The sequence below is a fragment of the Ovis aries genome, chromosome 22 (genome assembly GCF_016772045.2).
Source record: "Ovis aries strain OAR_USU_Benz2616 breed Rambouillet chromosome 22, ARS-UI_Ramb_v3.0, whole genome shotgun sequence".
Taxonomy (NCBI): domain Eukaryota; kingdom Metazoa; phylum Chordata; class Mammalia; order Artiodactyla; family Bovidae; genus Ovis; species Ovis aries.
Genome location: NC_056075.1, coordinates 6,921,579 through 6,944,262, shown reverse-complemented (window position 1 = coordinate 6,944,262; position 22,684 = coordinate 6,921,579). Strand labels below are relative to the sequence as shown.

At 41.3% G+C, this 22,684-nt stretch overlaps 1 protein-coding gene across 3 annotated transcripts in view; it reads left to right on the top strand.

Annotated features, from left to right (window-relative positions):
• PRKG1 (protein kinase cGMP-dependent 1) overlaps positions 1–22,684 on the top strand; it is a 1,392,774-nt gene that overhangs the window by 1,136,454 nt on the left and 233,636 nt on the right. For all 3 annotated transcript variants that reach the window (XM_004020002.6, XM_015103265.4, XM_042238622.1), the window contains one exon: positions 11,452–11,529. In XM_004020002.6, the coding sequence (XP_004020051.3) occupies positions 11,452–11,529 (78 nt within the window). The remainder of the gene's footprint in view (positions 1–11,451; positions 11,530–22,684) is intronic.

Sequence of the window (22,684 nt, the reverse complement as noted above, 5' to 3'; positions counted from 1 at the left end):
TTACTAACTCAATGGACATGAGTGTCAGACATGACTGAGATATTAACAATTTCTCACTTTCACACATGAAGGGAGATAATGATATAATTTCTGACTGAAGTAATTTAAGTGAGAAGTTACTTTAGAATGATAACTCTATATTCAGTTCAGTTCAGTCACGCAGTCATGTCCGACTCTTTGTGACCATGTGAACCACAGCAGACAAGGCCTCCCTGTCCATCACCAACTCCTGGAGTCCACCCAAATCCACGTCCATTAAGTTGGTGATGCCATCCAACCATCTAATCCTCTGTCGTCCCCTTCTCCTCCTGCCCTCAATCTTTCCCAGCATCAGGGTCTTTTCAAATGAGTCAACTCTTCACATCAGGTGGCCAAAATATTGGAGTTTCAGCTTCAACGTTAGTCCTTCCAATGAACACCAAGGACTGATCTCCTTTAAGACGGACTGGTTGGATCTCCTTGCAGTCTACAGGGCTCTCAAGGGGTCTTCTCCAACACCACAGTTCAAAAGCATCAATTCTTTGGTGCTCAGCTTTCTTTATAGTCCAAATCTCACATCCATACATGACCAATGGAAAAACCATAGCCTTGACTAGACAGACATTTTGAGAAAGTAATGTCTCTGCTTTTTAATATGCTGTCTAGGTTGGTCATAGCTTTCCTTCCAAGGAGTAAGTGTCTTTTAATTTCACGGCTGCAATCACCATCTGCAGTGAATTTGGAGCCCAGAAAAATAAAGTCAGCCATTTGTTTCCACTGTTTCCAAATCCATTTGCCATGAAGTGGTGGGACTGGATGCCACTAGATCTTATTTTTCTGAATGTTGAACTTAAAGGCAACATTTTCACTCTCCTTTTTCACTTTTATCAAGAGGCTCTTTAGTTCTTCTTTGCTTTCTGCCATAAGGGTGGTGTCATCTGCATATCTGAGGTTATTGATATTTCTCCCAGCAGTCTTGACTCCAGCTTGTGCTTCCTCTTGCCCAGCGTTTCTCATGACGTACTCTGCATAGAAGTTAAATAGGCATGGTGCCAATATACAGCCTTGACGTACTCCTTTTCCTATTTGGAACCAGTCTGTTGTTCCATGTCCAGTTCTAACTGCTGCTTCCTGACCTGCATACAGATTTCTCAAGAAGCAGGTCAGGTGGTCTGGGATTCCTATCTCCTTCAGAATTTTCCACAGTTTATTGTGATTCACACAGTCCAGGGCTTTGGCATAGTCAATAAAGCAGAAATAGATGTTTTTCTGAAACTTTCTTGCTTTATCAGTGATCCAACGGATGTTGGCAGTTTGATCTCTGGTTCCTCTGCCTTTTCTAAATCCAGCTTGAACACCTGGAAGTTCACAGTTCATGTATTGCTGAAGCCTGGCTAGGAGAATTTTGAGCATCACTTTACTAGCATGTGAGATGAGTGCAATTGTGCGGTAGTTTGAGCATTCTTTGGCATTGCCTTTCTTTGGGATTGGAATGAAAACTACCCTTTTCCAGTCCTGTGGCCACTGCTGAGTTTTCCAAATTTGCTGGCATATTAAGTGCAGCACTTTCACAGCATCATCTCCCAGGATTTGAAATAGCTCAACTGGAATTCCATCACCTCCACTAGCTTTGTTCATAGTGATGCTTTCTAAGGCCCACTTGACTTCACATTCCAGGATGTCTTCCTCTAGGAGAGTGTGAGTGATCACACCATCATGATTATCTGGGGTGTGAAGATCCTTTTTGTACAGTTCTTCTGTGTATTCTTGCCACCTCTTCTTAATATCTTCTGCTTCTGATAGGTCCATACCATTTTTGCCCTTTATTTATATTAGTTTATATTAAATGAACTTCAATTAAAGATTATGTTAGACTTGAGAGCTGAAAATAAGACACCAGTTAAAGCACAGGTAGGAAAAGTAAAAGTGTCAGTCACTCAGTCGTGTCTGACTCTTTGCAGTCCCATGTGCTGTAGCCCGCCACGCGCCTCTGTCCATGGAATTCTCCAGGTAAGAATACTGGAATGGGTAGCCTTTCCCTTCTCCAAGGGACCTTCACAACCCAGGGATCAAACCCAGGTTTCCTGAATTGCATCAAATTCTTTATGGTCTGAGCCACCAGGGAAACCCCCCCAAAAGTACATGTTTGATATCAATAGCTATAAGTCTTATCTAGAAAGTAAAAATGAATCATAAATTCACCAGGAAATAACCCCCAAGGCCTCAAAGTGCTGTATCCAGTGTTGTACTAAGCCTTCTGCCAAGAGTCAGCATAATATACAACATTTTGAAAAGCCTAAATGGATATTTACATATTAATGTTAAATTCTAAAAATCCTCACATCCATATCAATAATGAAATCTATATTCATTTTTTTCTCTAGTGGCAAAGAGAAGACCAGCTTTTCCTAATTCACAAATTTTGGAAATATTTATTCTTTATTTATTTATTATTATTATTTTTTTAACTTTACAATACTGTATTGGTTTTGCCATATTTATTCTAAGTTATTACTTTTGGGGAATATCTAGCTTATATTTAGATATATTGTCAATTCCCCTTCTCTATCCATCCTATAATCTATGATTTATAACCCAGCTTTCCCATTCGAAATATAGGAGTTTGGACCAAATCTATCCTTTGTCTAGATTATACATTGAATGCCTGTTGTGTGCTAGGCATTGTTCTAAGTCAAAGAATGGACATAATGTGAAGCTTTCTAAATCCTCTGAGCAGCAGGTGACAGAGGGAGAGGGTTCCACCAATTAAGAAGAAAAGTTTCAAATCGTGATGGTTGTGATGGAAGACTCTCAGCAGAGGCTCCATTGTGCTGTGGTTTGCAGCTGTGGTTTACATCAAGTAGTCACTGACGTGTCCAGTGGCCTTTTCATAGCAGCAAAGCACAATCACACAGCTTTAGAGAACTTTCTAAAATAAAAAAGTAAAACAAGGACATACATAGGAGAGAACATGAATGAGGGTAGAGGGCACATTCCAAGAGTGGTGAGGAAAGGCCTTGTTGAGACCTTGCTGATGAGAATAAGATAATGACCAACACCTTGAGGGGGAGTATTCTAGATGGAGTATCCTGATGTAGACTTCTGAGGATGGATCCAATCTGATAAGCACAGAGAGAAAGCACAGAGAGAGAGAGCCAGCATTTCTGAAACAGAAAGAATGAAGGTGAGAGGGAGGGAATGAGGATGGAGAGGTAGGGGCCACAATAAGAGAACTTTACAGACTGTAGTAATTTGCTAAGGATGCTAATTGTAGCAAGGAACCATTGGAAGTTTTTGACAGTAAAGTGATTTCAGTTGATTTGCTATTTGAAAGGTCATTTTGGGTGTCAAGAGAAGACTAGATGGAATGGTGTGGAATAGGATGGATGGGCAAGAGCCAAAGCAGGAGGGCCAGATGGGAGGACTAACAAAATACAAGGTGTGATTTTTGGCCTGGACTGGGGAGTTAACAGGGGAGCTAGTGAAAGACAGCTGGTCTCAGCACAGCTATTGGAGGTGGAGGCCTTTTGTTGGATTGGACCATGGGTAGTGCTAGGAAGATGGAGATTAAGGCTCATTCATCCAATTAGGTTTGTTTTGTTTTGTTTTTTTGCTGGAGTATAATTGCTTTACATTGTTCTGTTAGTTTCTGCTATACAACAACGTGAATCAGCTGTATGTATATTTAGATCCCCTCCCTCTTGGACTTTCCTCCCCCCTCCCTCCATCCCACCCATCATCACCACAGAACGCGGAGCTGAGCTTTCTGTGCTATATACCAAGTTCCCACCATCTGTTTACACGAGGTAGTATATTTACGTCAAACCTAATTTCCCCATTCATCCCACCCTCCCCATTCTCCCGTGCCCACATGGTCCTTCTCTATCTGCACCTCTGTTCCTGCTCTGCAAACAGGTTCATCTGTCTTGCTTTTCTAGATTCCACATATCTGTGCTAGTATACAATATTTGTCTTTATCTTCCTGACTTACTTCACTCTGTATGGCAGACTCTAAGTCCATCCACTTCTCTACAAAAGACCTAATCTCCTTCTTTTTGAGTCCTTATACTGTTCCAAGCTCTATGTTAGGCTCTGAAGATATTAGAATGAACAAAACCAACCACAGTCCTTGCCTTCAGTAGAACTTAAAATCTGGTGGAAAACATCATAAAAATATCATATAAGTAGATGAATAACTACAAACTCAGAAAAGGGCAATGAAGGAGACCTGATTTTGTGTGTGTGTGGGGGGGGTGTGGGGGGGGGGGTGGGTATAGAGGAGAAGGATATGCCAGGTCAGGTAAAGCTAAGGTCTGAAAAAGAATTAGGCTGTAAATAGGCGAGAAGCACTGGAGAAGGAAATGGCAGCCCACTCCAGTGTTCTTGCCTGGAGAATCCCAGGGACGGGGGAGCCTGGTGGGCTGCGGTCTATGGGGTTGCACAGAGTCGGACACGACTGAAGCGACTCAGCAGCAGCGGCAGGCGAGAAGCAGTGGCTGTACAGCAGTGGAAGGGCTTAGTCCTGATGGTAGGAAGGGAGTGTGGCAGTTGACAAAGGGACCATCGAGGGCCAGCAGGGCTAGACGGGAGAGTTGGGGCGAAGGAGAAGAGGCTGGAAAGCGTGGCATGGAGCAGGCTATAGATGATCTTGCAGGCTATGTTAAGAAGTTTGGCGTTTATCCTCATAACTATGGAAACCCATAAAAGAATCTGCCTAATTGCTAGGATTCCTTCCCTTTCTAAATTCTGTATATTTGTATGATTTAATTTGAAATAAGAAAATGGCAAAGTGACCTTCAAAAAACAGTGAAATTGCTGGCATTTGATGAACATAATTAGAGAGACTCTTAAGGAATCAGCATGCATGATCATCTTCCCCTCAGGCACAATTGAATGATTCAGGATAGCATATCCATTAGAGTCCTGGTATTATGACACCATTGATGTCATCTTTCCCAAACTTGGACTGCCTTTGGCCACTGTCCCAGAGGCTCTTGTCTGGACCTTTGAGTTTTATGAGCTTATGCAGCGTAGAAATATGAGCAATGCATGCCTATGTAGGTAAACTAGAAGAATTGATGCAGCAATGGTGGGTTTGCAGTTATAAAACCATATGAAAGTGATTAGATAATATCCATGAGTTAAATAAAAAGATTATGGATATCCCTGCCAAACTTTCTGCTCTCTGGGATAAAGGAATTAGAATCATGAAAGAGCCAGCTGTCTGGAACATGAGGGAAGCCCACGGTCATCTTGGCATGCCCTAGAGCCTCATGAGAGGCTAACATGGGTCACAGAGCTGTAAGGAGAGGAGAGCTGGCACCATGATTTAACCCCTGGAATCAGCCATTTCAGACACCACTAACTTTGGACTATGCTGTTTTGTGACTCAGTACCTTCTCACCTACCAGTTGTGGTTGAATTTCTATCACTTTCGACTAGGAGGTTGTGAAGGATCTATTTGTGTATCACTGAAGGTGACTTAGATGCCTCTCTCCTTTGCAACATAATAGGGCCCGGTCATTACCCACACCAAACTGCCCGGCAACAGACAGGGAAATGGATGGGGTCAGGGCATGGCCTAGCCTTCCCTCCATCTCCTCCACAGATTCTCATGAAATTTGCAAAGAAAAGATCCCCCTCCACTTCTTGTCAGGGGTGTGACCTTGAGACAGTCACTTAGGCTATATTTTCTTTAGCTTTGCTAAAACCATAAGAGTTTTAACCATAACCCCTTCTACAGTTATTGTGAAGCGTCCATGAGATGAGCCATGACTCCAAAGATAAGGAGGATGTCACTTTTTGCCATAGCTCTTGGTTGGCTCTGAACTCCAGCTTCAACCAGAGCCAGAGCTTCTGGGAGAAGGTGGGGGTCAAGTACTGGGGCACATTCCCCAGAAATCTGTTAGGATCATCTATGGATGTGTGCTGAGTTGTGTCCAACTCTGAGCAACCCTATAGACTGTAGCTCACCAGGCTCCTCAGTCCATGGAATTATCCTGGCAAGAATACTGGAGCATTCTGGGTTGCCATTTCCTCTTCCAAGGATCTTCCTGACCCAGAGATAGAACCTGAGTCTCCTGTAGCTCCATTGGAGGCAGATTCTTTACCACTAGTGCCAGCTGGGAGACTGAGGATCGTCTACTGAGCTGTGCTTAGTACTCAGTCAGGTCTGAGTCTTTGAGAACCCATGGACTGTAGCCCACAGGCCGCCTCTCTCCGTGGAATTCTCCAGCAAGAATACTGGAGTGGATAGCCATTCCCTTCTCCAGGGGATCTTCCCAACCCAGGGGTCAAACCCAGGTCTCCCTCAGTTGAGTTTAATTGGCCACCATACTGTCACGAGGGGCAGGTGCCTCCCTGTCCTTCACCACAGCTCAGTGGATCTTTGAAGACAGATTCTGTGGACTCTGAATCTATTCTTACAACCTACCATCCCAGCTTTACTAGCCCCTTCTCTTCATTCCACCTGCATCTCAGCCCTGACCCTTCAGAGTCTGTTTGGGTTTTTCCATGAATTAAATACCCTCTTGGGTGCCTCCACAATCCCTTCTTTCCATTTTTCCACTTCCAGAGTTTTATTTCATTTAAATGGTTTCTTCTCAGCCCTAGTGGGTAAGCTTGATTAATAAGAACCATTTGGAATCATTATTTAATCTCACCAGATATTCATTTAAGAACAGGTGTGCAACTCAGAGGTGGCATAAGGACATGATCACTAGGGTGTTCTGAGATTTTTCACCTAGAAGTAGTGGTAAGATGAGAAACTCACCTTTTCTGCTTTTGACCCAGGTGTGATGACTGGAGCAGGGGCAGTCATCCTGGAACCATAAGGACCCCTCCAGTGAGGACAAGCCAAATGAAACAGGGAAAGAACCTGGTCTTTCACAGGACTTTTTGAGCCAACAAATTGACCAGCCTTGGAACTGCTCAATTTTCAGACTTCTTGTTACATGATAGACCAAGTGTTCTTATAATGTAAACTGTTCATTTGACAAATATTTAGTGAACACTTAGGCATTCTTCTAGTGGCAAGGGACACAGCAGGGAGCAACATAAAAATCTCTCATAGAGTTCCTTCCTTCTAGTGGAGGAAAACCTTGATAAATGACTGAAAGGTATGTTAAACACAGACCTGAAGCTTGTATTCTTCCTGGCCCTTCTCTCTGTCTAGAAGCTGATCTGAATAGAAGGGCTCCACTGACTCCATTGTCTCACGACTTCCCGCTGAGTTCAGCCAAGGAGAACTTCAGCAGGAGACTAGAAGGTAGAGAAGAGAGAAGTCAGGGTATTTACCCCTCAGTTCTCCCCAAACCAAGCAGGGGTTTGGCAGTGGATATTCCTTATCAGACTCACTCCAGTGTTCTTGCCTGGAGAATCCCAGGGACGGGGGAGCCTGGTGGGCTGCCATCTACGGGGTCGCACAGAGTCAGACACGACTGAAGCGACTCAGCAGCAGCAGCAGCGGTTCCTTATCGGAAGCTACAGTTCCTGCTCCTGTTGAGCTTATCTCTCCCATGGCTTCAGGTCTCAGCAGGGTCCAGTAATCCTGTTCCCTGGCCATTTACCACCAGCCCTCTTTGATCCCCTAATCCATTCCTCACTCCCATCATTCATCCTTCTTTGATCACCTCCCTCTCCCAAGGGGCAGTTTCTTCTGCCAGAACTTTGACAGATGTAGGTGGTAAGTGCTACATAGAAAATTAAGAAGAGTTACAAGTACAGAGAAGACAAACAGATTTAAAGGGCAGTTTGAGAAAGATCTCATCAGGAAGGTGACATTTGGGCAAAGATATGAAAGAGTCATGAGATACCTGGGTTGGAAGGACCTTCCAGACAGAGAGAAAAGCCTGCGCAAAGGGCCTAAGGTGGGCCTGCACCTGCGTGTCCAAGGAGCATCAGGGAAAGTGGTTTGAACAGAACAGACGAGAACGAGAGGGAGAGAGGCGGGAGGCGAGGGTAGTGAAGCGATGAAAGACAGAAACAAGCAAACAGGAGCTATTCGTGCGTTGTAGTGACTGTAGGGCACTGTGCACGTGTAGAAGGGCCCTACGGGGTGTGAACAGAGGGGCAGGCACTGGTTGTTAACGGGGTTACTTGGCTGCTATGTGGGGAAGGGACTGAAGGGGCCTGGCCAGAGCAGAGATCCCAGCTAGAGATGGCTGCATGGATTGGGTAAGAAAAGATGGCAGTCATAGCCACAGAGATGAGGCGTGATTGAATCCTGGGCATTTTTGGAAGGTAGATCAGCCAGGTCTGTTGACAGAGCAATTGTGGCCTGTGAGATAGAAGACTTACAGATGATTCCAAGGGGTTTGGCCCAAGCACCCAGAAAGATTGAAGTTGGCATTGGCTTTGGGAGAAGCAAGACTGGAAAAAGGATGCCAGGAACCCAGTTCAGTACACTTGAAGTTTGAGGTGTGTGCCAGACTGTGTTTTGGCAGCTCCTGATGGACCGTATCTACTGGGGCTCACACCTTTATGCAGTCCCTTCCCCTTGTGCCTGGATCGGCCTGGGACCTGCTTGAACTCATTGAATGCAACATATATGATAGGGGACTGGGGCCTTGGGAAAGCTTGACATCTGCTTTGCATCACAGGAAGCAAGCTTCCATGTAAGAAGCTGGCCCACTCCCAGGGGCCAACTACCATGCCATAGAGAAGACTGGGCAGCCACATAGAGAGGCTTATGTGGGGGAAAACAGGGGCTGACAGTCCTGGCTGTGCCTCCAGCCAGCAAGTGGCATTCAGTGCTCATAAGCAGGAGGCATTGCACCTTGCAGTTAGTCCAGCTGACACCAAGGGAAACCAAAGAATAATCTTATTAGCCCACCAGGCTCCCCCGTCCCTGGGATTCTCCAGGCAAGAACACTGGAGTGGGTTGCCATTTCCTTCTCCAATGCATGAAAGTGAAAAGTGAAAGTGAAGTCGCTCAGTTGTGTCCGACTCCTAGCGACCCCAAGGACTGCGGCCCACCAGGCTCCTCCATCCATGGGATTTGCCAGGCAAGAGTACTGGAGTGGGGTGCCATTGCCTTCTCCATATTAACACTTAGTAAATAATAAATTGCTCTTTGGGGTCTAAAAAAAAAAAAGATTTGAAGCATTCATTCTCAACTGGAGGGAGATACATGGGACTAAAATATCACTAAACTGTGGACTAAACGGTGTGCTCAGTTTCTCAGTTGTGTTCAACTCTCTGAGACCCCATGGACTATCGCACACCAGGCTCCTCTGTCCATGGGATTTTCCAGGCAAGAATCTGGAGTGGGGTGCCATTTCCTTCTCCAGAGGAAATTTTATTATTATCACTAATAAGCTCTAGGCTAGAATGTAGCTTAGGAATGAGAGATAAATAGGCTTCCCAACTGGACCTCTGTTTGAGCAGATTTACTTGTCCTGTCATGGAAGCCCAGACAGGGGCAGGCTCACTGTGCAGTGGAGAAGATTCTTGCCCTGGAGAAGCGGCAGAGAGCGCCAGTCCCCTGTGGCGGGGCGGGGGGTAGGGGTGGGCACCCACGCACCCACCCACCTGAAAGCGATGAGAGGCTGAATGCCTATACCAATTATTTCCAAATTTATCAGTCAGATAAATGACCCCATCTCCTCTGGTACAGAGTGAGGAAAAGGGCAGAAAGAGGTCCTGAGTTTTCCTAATCGAGCTGTATTCAAAAGAAAGAGACATTATGGGAATGGAAGGTGTTCCACCCATGCCCCTGCCCTACCGCTATAGATTGTAACCCTTCCATTGCCGGTTTTACCTGCTACCTGTGCTAGCCCTGTGAGTCTCTACATTTAAATTAATGTAAATATGTTAAATTTTAGTTTCTTAGTCACACTGGCAACATTTCAATCTCTCTGTCGCCACATGTGCCTACTGGCTACTATGTTGGACAGTGTGCTATACAATATCACCGCTATCAAGGAAGGCTCTATGATGGATCCAGCATGATATTTTTGTCTTATTCATCTTTGTATCATCAGTGAATATTACCAGGCCTGACTCCAAGTCATTCAGAAATGTTTCTTGAATGAATGAATGAATGAATGAAAATAGACTATTGTGATTGTTTTTCTAATCCACTCATCGCAAAGACATTTCCTCTGTTGCTTTCTAAGCAACAATATTTACAAATGGAACACAGATGTTTTGTTAAATAGAATAAGTCAGTTGAAGAATACGTATTATATGATCTTATTTTTATTTAGAAATAAATATTTATATGCACTTTGATATACGTTTAAAAGCATAGGAAAAAGTCTTGAAAGATACCAGACTGTGTATACCATCTAATGGTTGAGATTGGGGAAAAGAAATAGGAGGAATTTTTTTTTTTACTTAGAGAACTTGTTATTAGTTAAATACATGAGTTAAAAAACAATTAACAGGTGGTATGTTAATTTTCTTGATGTACAAGGAAAAGCATGGCTATTCTTAATAGCTAGTATTAATGAAAGGTAATTTTAAGAGTGAATAAAATATTAAGAAACAATGTTGAAGTATCAGGACAAATCACAGCCATTGGCCTGGGGAGCATTACATGCGCACTGTGAAGTCTGTTTCCTAAGGAGTATACAGAGTAACCATTTCTTTCCCCAGATATGCCTCCCTTCCTAAGCTTCAGAGAAAGACAGGGCCAGATGATGCAGTTTTCAGTTTTCTGTTATACCTCCTGAGCCTGCAGTATGCTTTCTCCCACCTCTGCTTATAGTAATTACTTTTGTTTATTGCAGGACCAGTCTCCGCTCGGACTCGACCTAGTAACTGTGTGTGAATCAGAATACTGGGACACTGACTGTGATAATTCTCTTGCAGTCTTACTTTGCTCCTGGTTTGGTGGTTTACAAGCTCACAGATGCTGGACCAGGATTCAGTACATAAAATACAGACATTCTGTTTGACATGACCAAATCTAAATTGCTGAAGCAGGACATTAAAGCCTGAAGCAGTGCCTTAAAAAGTGACGAGTGCCATATAACCCCCACCAAAAATCAACCCCGTTTCAAAACGAAGGTCTTTAAAAATGCTAGATACATAGGGCTTTCTCAGAAGGGAAAAAAGAAAAAAAGGCTATCATCACAGAAATACTAGAGCCAAATGGAAATGACAGATAAAATAATACAAAAAGACATGTTTAATGATCAGTTCTGCTGTTTTATTTCATGCTCAGATGATGGGAGACAGAAATATTTTCATCAAACTATTAAAATGAACGAATTTGAAGATATAATCATCCAGAAAAATGGCACTAAAGAAATAGTTTTTAAGATGAGCAGGATAGAAATGATTTCTTTGTAATCATTGTGTTCATTGACTATTAATCATTCTTAAATAATGATGGATTCTAGCCTTGGGTAAAACTCCATAAGGATGAATTCCTCCCTTAGGAGCTAATAGTATTTGAAGAGGTTGAGCTGTTTAGTAAATTACTTCTTTCTAATTTATTTTTCTGTTACTGTTTCTGTTTTTTAGACCCACTATGAAAATGGGGAATATATCATCAGGCAAGGTGCAAGAGGGGACACCTTCTTTATCATCAGTAAAGGAAAGGTAAGCTTTGGTGGCTAGAGTATAATAATCATGATGCTGGAAGTCACTGATATGTCTACATAAATGAAAATCCTGGATTTTTTTCCATGTTATATTTCTGTGTGTGTGTGTGTGTGTTTGTGTGTGTGTGTGTGTGTGTGTGTGTGTGTGTATGTGTGTGTGTGTTAGTCTTTCAGTTGTGTCTGACTCTTTCCAACCCCAGGGACTGTAGCCCACCAGGCTCCTTGATCCATGGAATTCTCCAGGTAACAATAATAGAATGGGTTGCCATTTCCTTCTCCAGGAAATCTTCCCCACTCAGGGAAAGAACCTGGGTCTCATGCATTACAGGCAGGTTCTTTATTGTGTGAGCGACCAGTAAAGCCCTTATATTTCTAATTCTTTGCAATCATGAAATGATACATTTATCTAAGATGAGTTTCTGACAGACTTTTGTGACTACTGTCTTAATGCAGATTCCAGCACTGCCTCAAAGAGGTGGTTTGAAAGAAGTTTCAGCTGAAGACAAGTGTATTAGTGGTGCTATCTTTTGAGTTTTGTAATATGTATGTATAGAAATAGCATGGAAATTGCACCACAGGAACTCACTCCCTTGGTATATTTCAGAGGACTGTAGGGGTTCTGGAAGAGAAGTAGTGAGAATATATTGGAATTTTTTGACACATCCAAGGTTTTTTTTAAAACCAGACATACATTTTTTTTTCCTAACCTTGTTTTTCAGGTCATGCAACTTAGCTTCCATGATTATTAATTACATAATAATATATGTTTGATTAGTATGTTAATTATGTGTATTCTAATATTACTATATTAAAATCATTGCATTAAGTTTTAAGAAGTAGAAGGTGAACACACATCAAGTCCCAATGGGAAGGAATAGAGAATGAGAGGGGTAATGAGAGTAGGTTCAGGAGCAGGTAAATAAGCTGTAGAATTGAAAATTTCTAAACCTGTATGTTTTGCTTTAGTCAACTTGCTTTGATATACATTTAAAAATTTATAAAGGATAATGTGGCAAAGATATTTTCCTTGTTACCACCAAACTGGCTTTTCCTTAGAAAGTATTATGAAATAGACGTTGATGCAGACAGATGCCATACAACTACAAGTGGATTTCCCTTTCTTCAAGTCCATTTCTCCTTGTTCAAGTTGATCTACAAGACCTTCTAGAACTAACACCCCAAAAAAAGGTGTCATTTTCATTATAGGGGGCTGGAATGCAAAAGCAAGAGTCAAGAGATGCCTGGAGTAACAGGCAAATTTGGCCTTGGAATATGGAATGAAGCGGGGCCAAGGCTAACAGAGTTTTGCCAAGAGAACGCGCTGGTCATAGCAAACACCTTCTTCCAACAATACAAGAGAAGACTCTACACATGGACATCAACAGATAGCCAACACCAAAATCAGATTGCTAATATGCTTTGCAGCCAAAGATGGAGAAGCTCTATACAGTCAGCAAAAACAAGACTGGGAGCTGTGACACAGCTCATGAATTCCTTATTTCCAAATTTAGTCTTAAAGAAAATAGGGAAAACTAGACCATTCAGGTACGACCTAAATCAAATCCCTTACAATTATACAGTGGAAGTGACAGATTCAAGGGATTAGATCTGACAGACAGAGTGCCTGAAGAACTATGGATGGAGGTTCATGACGTTGTACAAGAGGCAGTGATCAAAACCACCCCCAAGAAAAAGAAAGGCAAAATGGTTGTCTGAGGAGGCCTTACAAATAGCTGAGAAGAGAAGAACACCACATGGCAAAGGAGAAAAGGAAAGATATTCCCATTTGAATGCAGAGTTCCAAAGAATAGCAAGAAGAGGTAAGAAAGCCTCAGTGCGAAGAAATAGAGGAAAATAATAGAATGGGAAAGACTAGAGATCTCTTCAAGAAAATTAGAGATACCAGAGGAATATTTCATGCAAAGATGGGCACAACAAAGGACAGAAACAGTATAGAACTAACAGAAGCAAAGAAGATATTAAGAAGAGGTGGCAAGAATATACAGAAGAACTATACAAAAACGATCTTCATGACCCAGTTAATCATGATGGTGTGATCACTTACCTGGAGCCAAACATCCTGGAATGTGAAGTCAAGTGGGACTTAGGAAGCATCTCTATGAACAAAGCTAGTGGAGATGATGGAATTCCAGTTGAGGTATTTCAAATCCTAAAAGATGATCCTGTTACAGTGCTGCACTCAATATGCCAGCAAATTTGGAAAACTCAGTAATGGCCACAAGACTAGAAAAGTCAGTTTTCATTCCAATCCCAAAGAAAGGCAATGCCAAGGAATTCTCAAACTACCACACAGTTGCACTCATCTCACATGTTAGCAAAGTAATGCTCAAAATTCTCCTAGGCAGACTTCAGTAGTACATGAACTGTGAACTTCCAGACATTCAAGCTGAATTTAGAAAAGGCAGTGGAACCAGAGATCAAATTGCCAACATCCACTGGATCATGGAAAAAGCAAGAGAGTTCCAGAAAAACATCTACTTCTGCTTTATTGCCTATGCCAAAGCCTTTGACTGTGTGGATCACAACAAACTGGAAAATTCTAAAAGAGATGGGAATCCTAGACCACCTGACCTGCCTCCTGAGAAATCTGTGTGCAGGTCAAGAAGCAATAGTTAGAACTGGACATGGAACAACAGACTGGTTCCAAATCGGGAAAGGAGTTCGTAAAAGCTGTATATTGTCACCCTGCTTGTTTAACTTATATGCACAGTACATCATGTGAAATGCTGGACTGGATGAAGCACAAACTGGAATCAAGATTGCCTGGAGAAATATCAATAACCTCAGATATGCAGATGACACCACCCTTACTGCAGAAAGCAAAGAAGAACTAAAGTGCCTCTTGATGAAAGTGAAAGAGGAGAGTGGAAATAGTTGTCTTAAAGCTCAACAGTCAGAAAACTTTAAATCATGGCATCCAGTCCCATCACTTCATGGCCAATAAATGGGGAAACAGTGGAAACAGTGAGAGACTTTGTTTTCTTGGGCTCCAAAATAACTGCAGTTGGTGACTGCAGCCATGAAACTTAAAAACACTTACTCCTTGGAAGAAAAGCTGTGACCAATCTAGACAGCATATTAAAAAGGAGAGACATGTCTTTGCCACCAAAGGTTCGTCTAGTCAAAGCTATGATTTTTCCAGTAGTCATGTACAGATGTGAGAGTTGATCTATAAAGAAAGCTGAGCACCAAATAATCTATGCTTTTGAACTGTGGTGTTGGAGAAGACACTTGAGAGTCCCTTGGACTGCAAGGAGATCCAACCAGTCCATCCTAAAGGAAACCGGTCCTGAATATTCATTGGAAGGACTGATGATAAAAATGAAGTTCCAATACTCTGGCCACCTGATGCGAAGAACTGACTCATTGGAAAACACCCTGATGCTGGGAAAGATTGAAGGTAGGAGAAGAGGATGACAGAAGGTGAGATGGTTGGATGGCATTACCAGCTGGATGGACATGAGTTTGAGCAAGCTCCAGGAGTTGGTGATGGACAGGGAAGCCTGGCATGCTGCAGTCCATGGGGTCACAAAGAGTTGGACATGACTGAGCGACCGAACTGAAATGAACTGAAGTTCCTTTATTTAAGTATAAAGCCATTTTTATTTTTTCATAAAGCACATATGCACAAAGAGAAATAATCATAAATTAATTTTTGAAATATATTTTTTCCTACCATTAAACCTATACAAACTGTTTTCTAAAATGAGGCAGGATGCTATGGTGAAATCTGAGTCCCTGATGATGCCTCAGGAAGAAGCTGAGTTCTTAGTTCCCTGTACTTTCAATCCATCCATTCCAGTTGCCTGAAAACATGTCCTGTGCCCCCATCAGACTGTAAAGCACGCAAAGATTCACAGTTGAACATGAAAAATATCTCTGATAAAACTTATGTGTCCTTGTAGTTGGGTTACATCAACAAATCTCCCTCCATAAATGAGTTGAACAAAAATTGATTAAGAGTTGTAGACAGAACTTCAGAGTTTGAATAATAATTGAGATGCATTTTGATTTTATTATATTCAATATACCTTATATGCTACCTTATATGCTACCATTAGAAAAAATATATCAAAGATTTTTATTTATTAAATGCCATTTTAAACCACATGGCTTTGCTTTGAATTAACAAGTGTGTAAGCATGTTGGTTAAACAGATTGGCTTAACACAATGTTTACTGTTGTTCAATACTGACAGTATTCTCGTATAGAAATTGTGTGTCTATGTATATATGTGTGTGTCAGGGTGAAACATGAGAAGCCTTTCATTTTAGATCAAGTGCAAAACAAAGATGCATATTATCCCCATTTTTGTTCCGTGTGGAGCTAAACATTCCAACCACTGAAGTAAGAAAAAAATATAACATTTGGAAATGAAGAAGTAAGACAGTAATTAGTTACAGATGGTCTGATTTTAGTTTCTTTTGTTTTTTATGTAGACAGATAAATTATTAAAATTAATATAAGCTTAGCTAGGTCAACATTGTTCAGCACTTTTCCTTTGCTATTTTATATCTTCAAAACCTAACACAGTAGTCATTAGTTCCACTTACTGTCTAAATTAAAATTAACTAACCTAAAATATTCAGCTTCTTAGTGGTATCAGGAGCCACGCTGCAATTGCTGAATGCTGCAGTTGCTGACTTTTGGATACTGTACAACTAGACACCTTACTATAAATTTTGAAAAATCTGAATCATTCAGTAATATCTATCATTTCAATACTCAAAAGACAAAAGTCGTATTGTCATGTCAGTTGATGCAATGAAAGCATCTGACATATGTAACATTATGTACAATAAAAACTCTCAGAAAATTAGGAATACAAGAGATCGTCCTCAAATTACTAATTGATATATACAAAGTACTTACAGCTAACATCACACTTAATAGTGAAAGCAATGAGTGGAGAAAGAGCAGTCTTTTCAGGAAATGATATTTGAATGATTGGTTACCCATAGGTGGAAAAAGTCTTGATCTAAAGTTCATAGCTATAATTAATAGTATATTTAAAAATAAAATGCACAACTGTAAAACTTCTAGAAGAAAATCTTTATGGCTTGGCTAGGTCAAAAGTTCCTAGCCATGACACCAGAAGCGCAGTCCATAAAACAAACAAAGAAAAGATAAATTTGGCATTATCAAAATTACAGACATCTTTTGTGAAAGACACTTTTCTTATGAGAATGAAGGGGTAAACTAAACACTGAAAATGCTGGCAAATCACACACCTGGCAAAGTGCTTATATTGAGCCTATGTAAAGAACATCCAAAAGTCAATTTAAAAAAGCAAACTATCAAATTTTTGAAAATGGACAAGGCCCTTGACTAGGCATTTGAACAAAGTATATATAAGGATGAGAAACCATGTGAGAAGATATTTAATGTTGTTAACTGTTGCTGTTCAGTCGCTCAGGTGTGTCCGACTGTTTGCAGCTCCCTGAGCTGCAGCATGCCAGGCTTCCAGGTCCTTCACCATCTTCTGGTGTCCGTCGAGTCAGTGATGCCATTCACCATCTCGTCCTCTGTCTTCCCCTTTGCCTCCTGCCATCAATCTTTCCCAGCACCAGGGTCTTTTCTAAACAGTCAGCTCTTCACATCAGGAGGAAAAAGTACTGGAGCTTCAGCTTCAGCATCCAATGAGTATTCAGGATTGATTTCTTCAGAATGGACTGGTTGGATCTCCTTGCAGTCCAAGGGACTCTCAAGAGTCTTCCCCAATACCACAGTTCAAAAGCATCAATTCTTCAATGCTCAGCCTTCCTTATTGTCTAACTCTGACATCCACACATGATTACTGGAGAAACCACTGTCTCTATTTTCAATTATTAATTATAATAATTAAATTATAATCACATATAATTCAATTATAATAACAGTAATTATTAGGGAATTGCATATTAAAACCAAAGGATACCATTGTGTGATTAATAGAATAGCTAAAATGAAAAAAATATGATGACAATCCTGAGTACTGATGAGGATGGCGGGCAACTGTGTCTCTAATACGTTACTGGTGGGAATGCAAAATGGTAAAACTATTCTGAAACTATATAGATTTAAAAAAGCAATTACCATATGACCTAATATTTTTACTTTTTGGTATTTATTCTAGATAAATGAAAACAAAATCCAAGCAAAAATAATGCATCAATGTTTACAGAATCTTGATTCACTATTGCCCCAAACTGAAATGCCCTTTAGTGGATGGATCGATACATTGTGGCACATTCATTCAATGGGACATTACTCAGCAAAAAAAAGAATGAGCTTCTATGTAATGTAACAATTTGAATGCATCTCAAAGGCATTCTAAGTTAAAAAAAAAAAGAGCCAGTCTCAAAAGGTTAAATATTTTATTATTCCATTTACCTGACATTATCAGAAAGATAAAACATATGATACAAAACAGACCACTGGTTTCTAGGGCCAAGACTTGGGGTAGGCTGTGACCATAAACTCATAGCATGAAGGCATTTCTTGAGGTGATAGAATTGTTCTATATCCAGTTATAGAAGAAGTTAAGCAAATCTATACAGGTATTTGGGCTTCCCAGGTGGGTCAGTGGTATAAAGAATCTGCCTGCAATGCAGAAGAGGCAGGAGGCACTGTGGTTTCCATCTCTGGGTCAGGAGGATCCACCAGGAGAAGGGAATGGCAACCTGCTCCACTATTTTTGCCTTGGAGAACCCCGTGGACAGAGGGGCCTGGCAGGCAGCGGTCTGTAGGATCATACAGAGTTGGACACGACTGAAGCAGCTGAGCACATACATGTATTGGGACTTTCCTGGTGACTCAGATGGTAAGGAATCTGCCTGCAAAGCAGGAGGCCTGGCTTTGATCCCTGGGTTAGGATGATGCACGGGAGAAGGAAATGGCTTCCCACTCCACTATTCTTCCCTGGAGAACTCCATGGACAGGGGAGTCTGGTGGGCTACAGTCCATAGTGTGGTAAAGAGTCAGACACGACTGAGCAACTAAAACACACGCATCCATCCATTCATCGGACTCTCTGCTAAAAGAATAGCAAAAGTCAATGTTACTTTATGATCATTTTGAAAACTACATGTATTTCTAAATACCAGTAAACTCAGTTAAAAATACAGTTTTAAAAATGTGTAATTAATAATGATTTCTAAAATCAAGTACTTAAGAATATAGCATGGAAAGGAAATGCAAAAAAGCAAAATGGCTGTCCGGGGAGGCCTTACAAATGCTGTAAAAAGAAGAGTGAACAGCAAAGGAGGAAAGGAAAGATATAAGCATCTGAATGCAGAGTTCCAAAGAACAGCAAGAAGAGATAAGAAAGCCTTACTCAGCAATCAATGCAAGAAATAAAGGAAAACAACGGAATGAGAAAGACTAGAGATCTGTTCACGGAGAAGGCAATGGCACCCCACTCCAGTACTCTTGCCTGGAAAGTCTCTTGGATGGAGGAGCCTGGTGGGCTGCAGTCCATGGGGTCACTAAGAGTCGGGCAAGCATGAGCGACTTCACTTTCACTTTTCCCTTTCATGCGTTGGAGAAGGAAATGGCAACCCACCCCAGTGTTCTTGCCTGGAGAATCCCAGGGATGGGGGAGCCTGGTGGGCTGCTGTCTATGTGGTCGCGCAGAGTCGGACATAACTGAAGTGAGTTAGCAGCAGCAGAGATCTGTTCAAGAAAATTAGAAATACCAAGGAACATTTCATGCAAAGATGGGCTCGATAAAGAACAGAAATGGTATGGACCTAACAGAAGCAGAAGATGTTAAGAAGAGATGGCAAGAATACACAGAAGAACTGTACAAAAAAGATCTTCATGACCCACGTAATTATGATGGTGTGATCACTCACCCAGAGCCAGATGTCTTGGAATGTGAAGTCAAGTGGGCCTTAGAAAGCATCACTACGAACAAAGCTAGTGGAGGTGATGGAACTCCAGTTGAGCTGTTTTAAATCCTAAAAGATAATGCTGTGAAAGTGCTGCACTCAATCTTTCAGCAAATTTGGAAAACTCAGCAGTGGCCACAGGACTGGGAAAGGTCAATTTTCATTCCAATCCCAAAGACAGGCAATGCCAAAGAATGCTCAAACTACCGCACAATTGCACTCATCTCACACACTAGTAAAGTAATGCTCAAAATTCTCCAAGCCAGGCTTCAGCAATACGTGAACTGTGAACTTCCTGATGTTCAAGCTAGATTTAGAAGAGGCAGAGGAACCAGAGATCAAATTGCCAACATCAACTGGATCATGGAAAAAGCAAGAGAGTTCCAGAAAAACATCTCTTCTGCTTTATTGACTATGAAAAAGCTTTTGACTGTGTGAATCACAATAAACTGTGGAGAATTCTGAAAGAGATGGGAATCCCAGACCACCTGACCTGCCTCTTGAGAAACCTATATGCAGGTCAGGAAGCAACAGTTAGAACTGGACATGGAACAACAGACTGGTTCCAAATAGGAAAAGGAGTACGTCAGCGCTGTATAATGTCACCCTGCTTATTTAACTTCTATGCAGAGTCCATCATGAGAAACACTGGACTGGAAGAAACACAAGCTGGAATCAAGATTGCCAGGAGATATATCAATAATCTCACATATGCAGAATACCACCCTTATGGCGGAAAGTGAAGAGGAACTGAAAAGCCTCTTGATGAAAGTGAAAGAGGAGAGTGAAAAAGTTGGCTTAAAGCTCAACGTTCAGAAAACTAAGATCATGGCATCTGGTCCCATCACTTCATGGGAAATAGATGGGAAACAGTGGAAATAGTGTCAGACTTTATTTTTGGGAGCTCCAAAATCACTGCAGATGGTGACTGCAGCCATGAAATTAAAAGATGATTACTCCTTGGAAGGAAAGTTATGACCAACCTAGATAGCATATTCAAAAGCAGAGACATTACTTTGCCAACAAAGGTCCATCTAGTCAAGGCTATGGTTTTTCCTGTGGTCATGTATGGATGTGAGAGTTGGATTGTGAAGAAGGCTGAGCACCGAAGAATTGATGCTTTTGAACTGTGGTGTTGGAGAAGACTCTTGAGAGTCCCTTGGACTGCAAGGAGATCCAACCAGTCCATTCTGAAGGAGATCAGTCCTGGGTGTTCTTTGGAAGGAATGATACTAAAGCTGAAACTCCAGTACTTTGACCACCTCATGCGAAGTGTTGACTCACTGGTAAAGATTCTGATGCTGGGAGGGATTGGGGGCAGGAGGAGAAGGGTACGACAAATGATGAGACAGCTGGATGGCATCACCGACTCAATGGACATGAGTTGGAGTAAACTCCGGGAGATGGTAATGGACAGGGAGGCCTGGCGTGCTGAAATTCATGGGGTCGCAAAGGGTCGGACACGGCTGAGTGACTGAACTGAACTGAAGAATATAGCTAACAGAAAGTATTCAATCTAACACCATACACAAAAATAAACTCAAAATGAATTAAAGACCTAAACATAAGACCAGAAACTATAAAACTCCTAGAGGAGAACTTAGGCAAAACACTCTCCGACATAAATCACAGCAGGATCCTCTATGACCCACCTCCCAGAATATTGGAAATAAAAGCAAAAATAAACAAATGTGATCTAACTAAAATTAAAAGCTTCTGCACAACAAAGGAAACTATAAGCAAGGTGAAAAGACAGCCTTTGAAATGGGAGAAAATAATAGCAAATGAAGCAACTGACAAACAACTAATCTCAAAAATGTACAAGCAACTCCTGCAGCTCAATTCCAGAAAAATAAATGACCCAATCAAAAAATGGACCAAAGAACTAAATAGACATTTCTCCAAAGAAGACATACAGATGGCTAACAAACATAAAAAATGCTCAAGATCACTCATTATCAGAGAAATACAAATCAAAGCCACAATGAGGTACCATTTCACACCAGTCAGAATGGCTGCGATCCAAAAGTCTACAAGCAATAAATGCTGGAGAGGGTGTGGAGAAAAGGGAGCCCTCCTACACTGTTGGTGGGATTGCAAACTAGTACAGCCACTATGGAGAACAGTGTGGAGATTCCTTAAAAAATTGCAAATAGAACTGCCTTATGACCCTGCAATCCCACTGCTGGGCATACACACCAAGGAAACCAGAATTGAAAGAGACACATGTACCCCAATGTTCACTGTAGCACTGTTTATAATAGCCAGGACATGGAAGCAACCTAGATGTCCATCAGCAGATGAATGGATAAGAAAGCTGTGGTACATATACACAATGGAGTATTACTCAGCCATTAAAAAGAATACATTTGAATCAGTTCTAATGAGATGGATGAAACTGGAGTCTATTACACAGAGTGAAGTAAGCCAGAAAGAAAAACACCAATACAGTATACTAACACATATATATGGAATTTAGAAAGATGGCAATGACGACGCTGTATGCAAGACAGCAAAAAAGACACAGATGTGTATAACGGACTTTTGGACTCAGAGGGAGAGGGAGAGGGTGGGATGATTTGGGAGAATGGCATTGAAACATGTATGATATCATATATGAAACGAATTGTCAGTCTAGATTCGATGCAGGATACAGGATGCTTGGGGCTGGTGCCCTGGGATGACCCAGAGGGATGGTACGAGGAGGGAGGTGGGAGGGGTGTTCAGGATTGGGAACATGTGTACACCTGTGGTGGATTCATGTTGAAGTATGGCAAAACCAATACAATGTTGTAAATTAAAATAAAATATAAAATAATAAAAAAGAAAACAACAACAAAAAGAAAGTATTCAATTTGTTTAAGAGGCAAATTTTATTTAAAGACACTAGCAAAAGACCAAAATGGCTAAAACATTTGAAAGGAAGAAGAATATATTGGGGAGAATTACTTTAAGTAGATATAAAGACTCATTGTAAGGTTAAAGTAATGAAGCAAATGTAGTCTTAATTCTATTAAGAACTAGGTAAATTTGTCAGAATAGGAATAGTGACCTCAAGTAAAGATCCATGATCTATGGAAACTTGATTTGGGACAGCATTGGTAACGTAGATTCCAATACACAAAACTGGATCACAGTGTACGGAAAGGTCAATTCCCGACCTGAATGTAAAAGAACAAACTAGAAAAAAAAAAAAAAAAAGACAATGTGGAGAATATCTCTATCATTTTGAATAGGGAAGAATTTCTTAAATGAGTATTC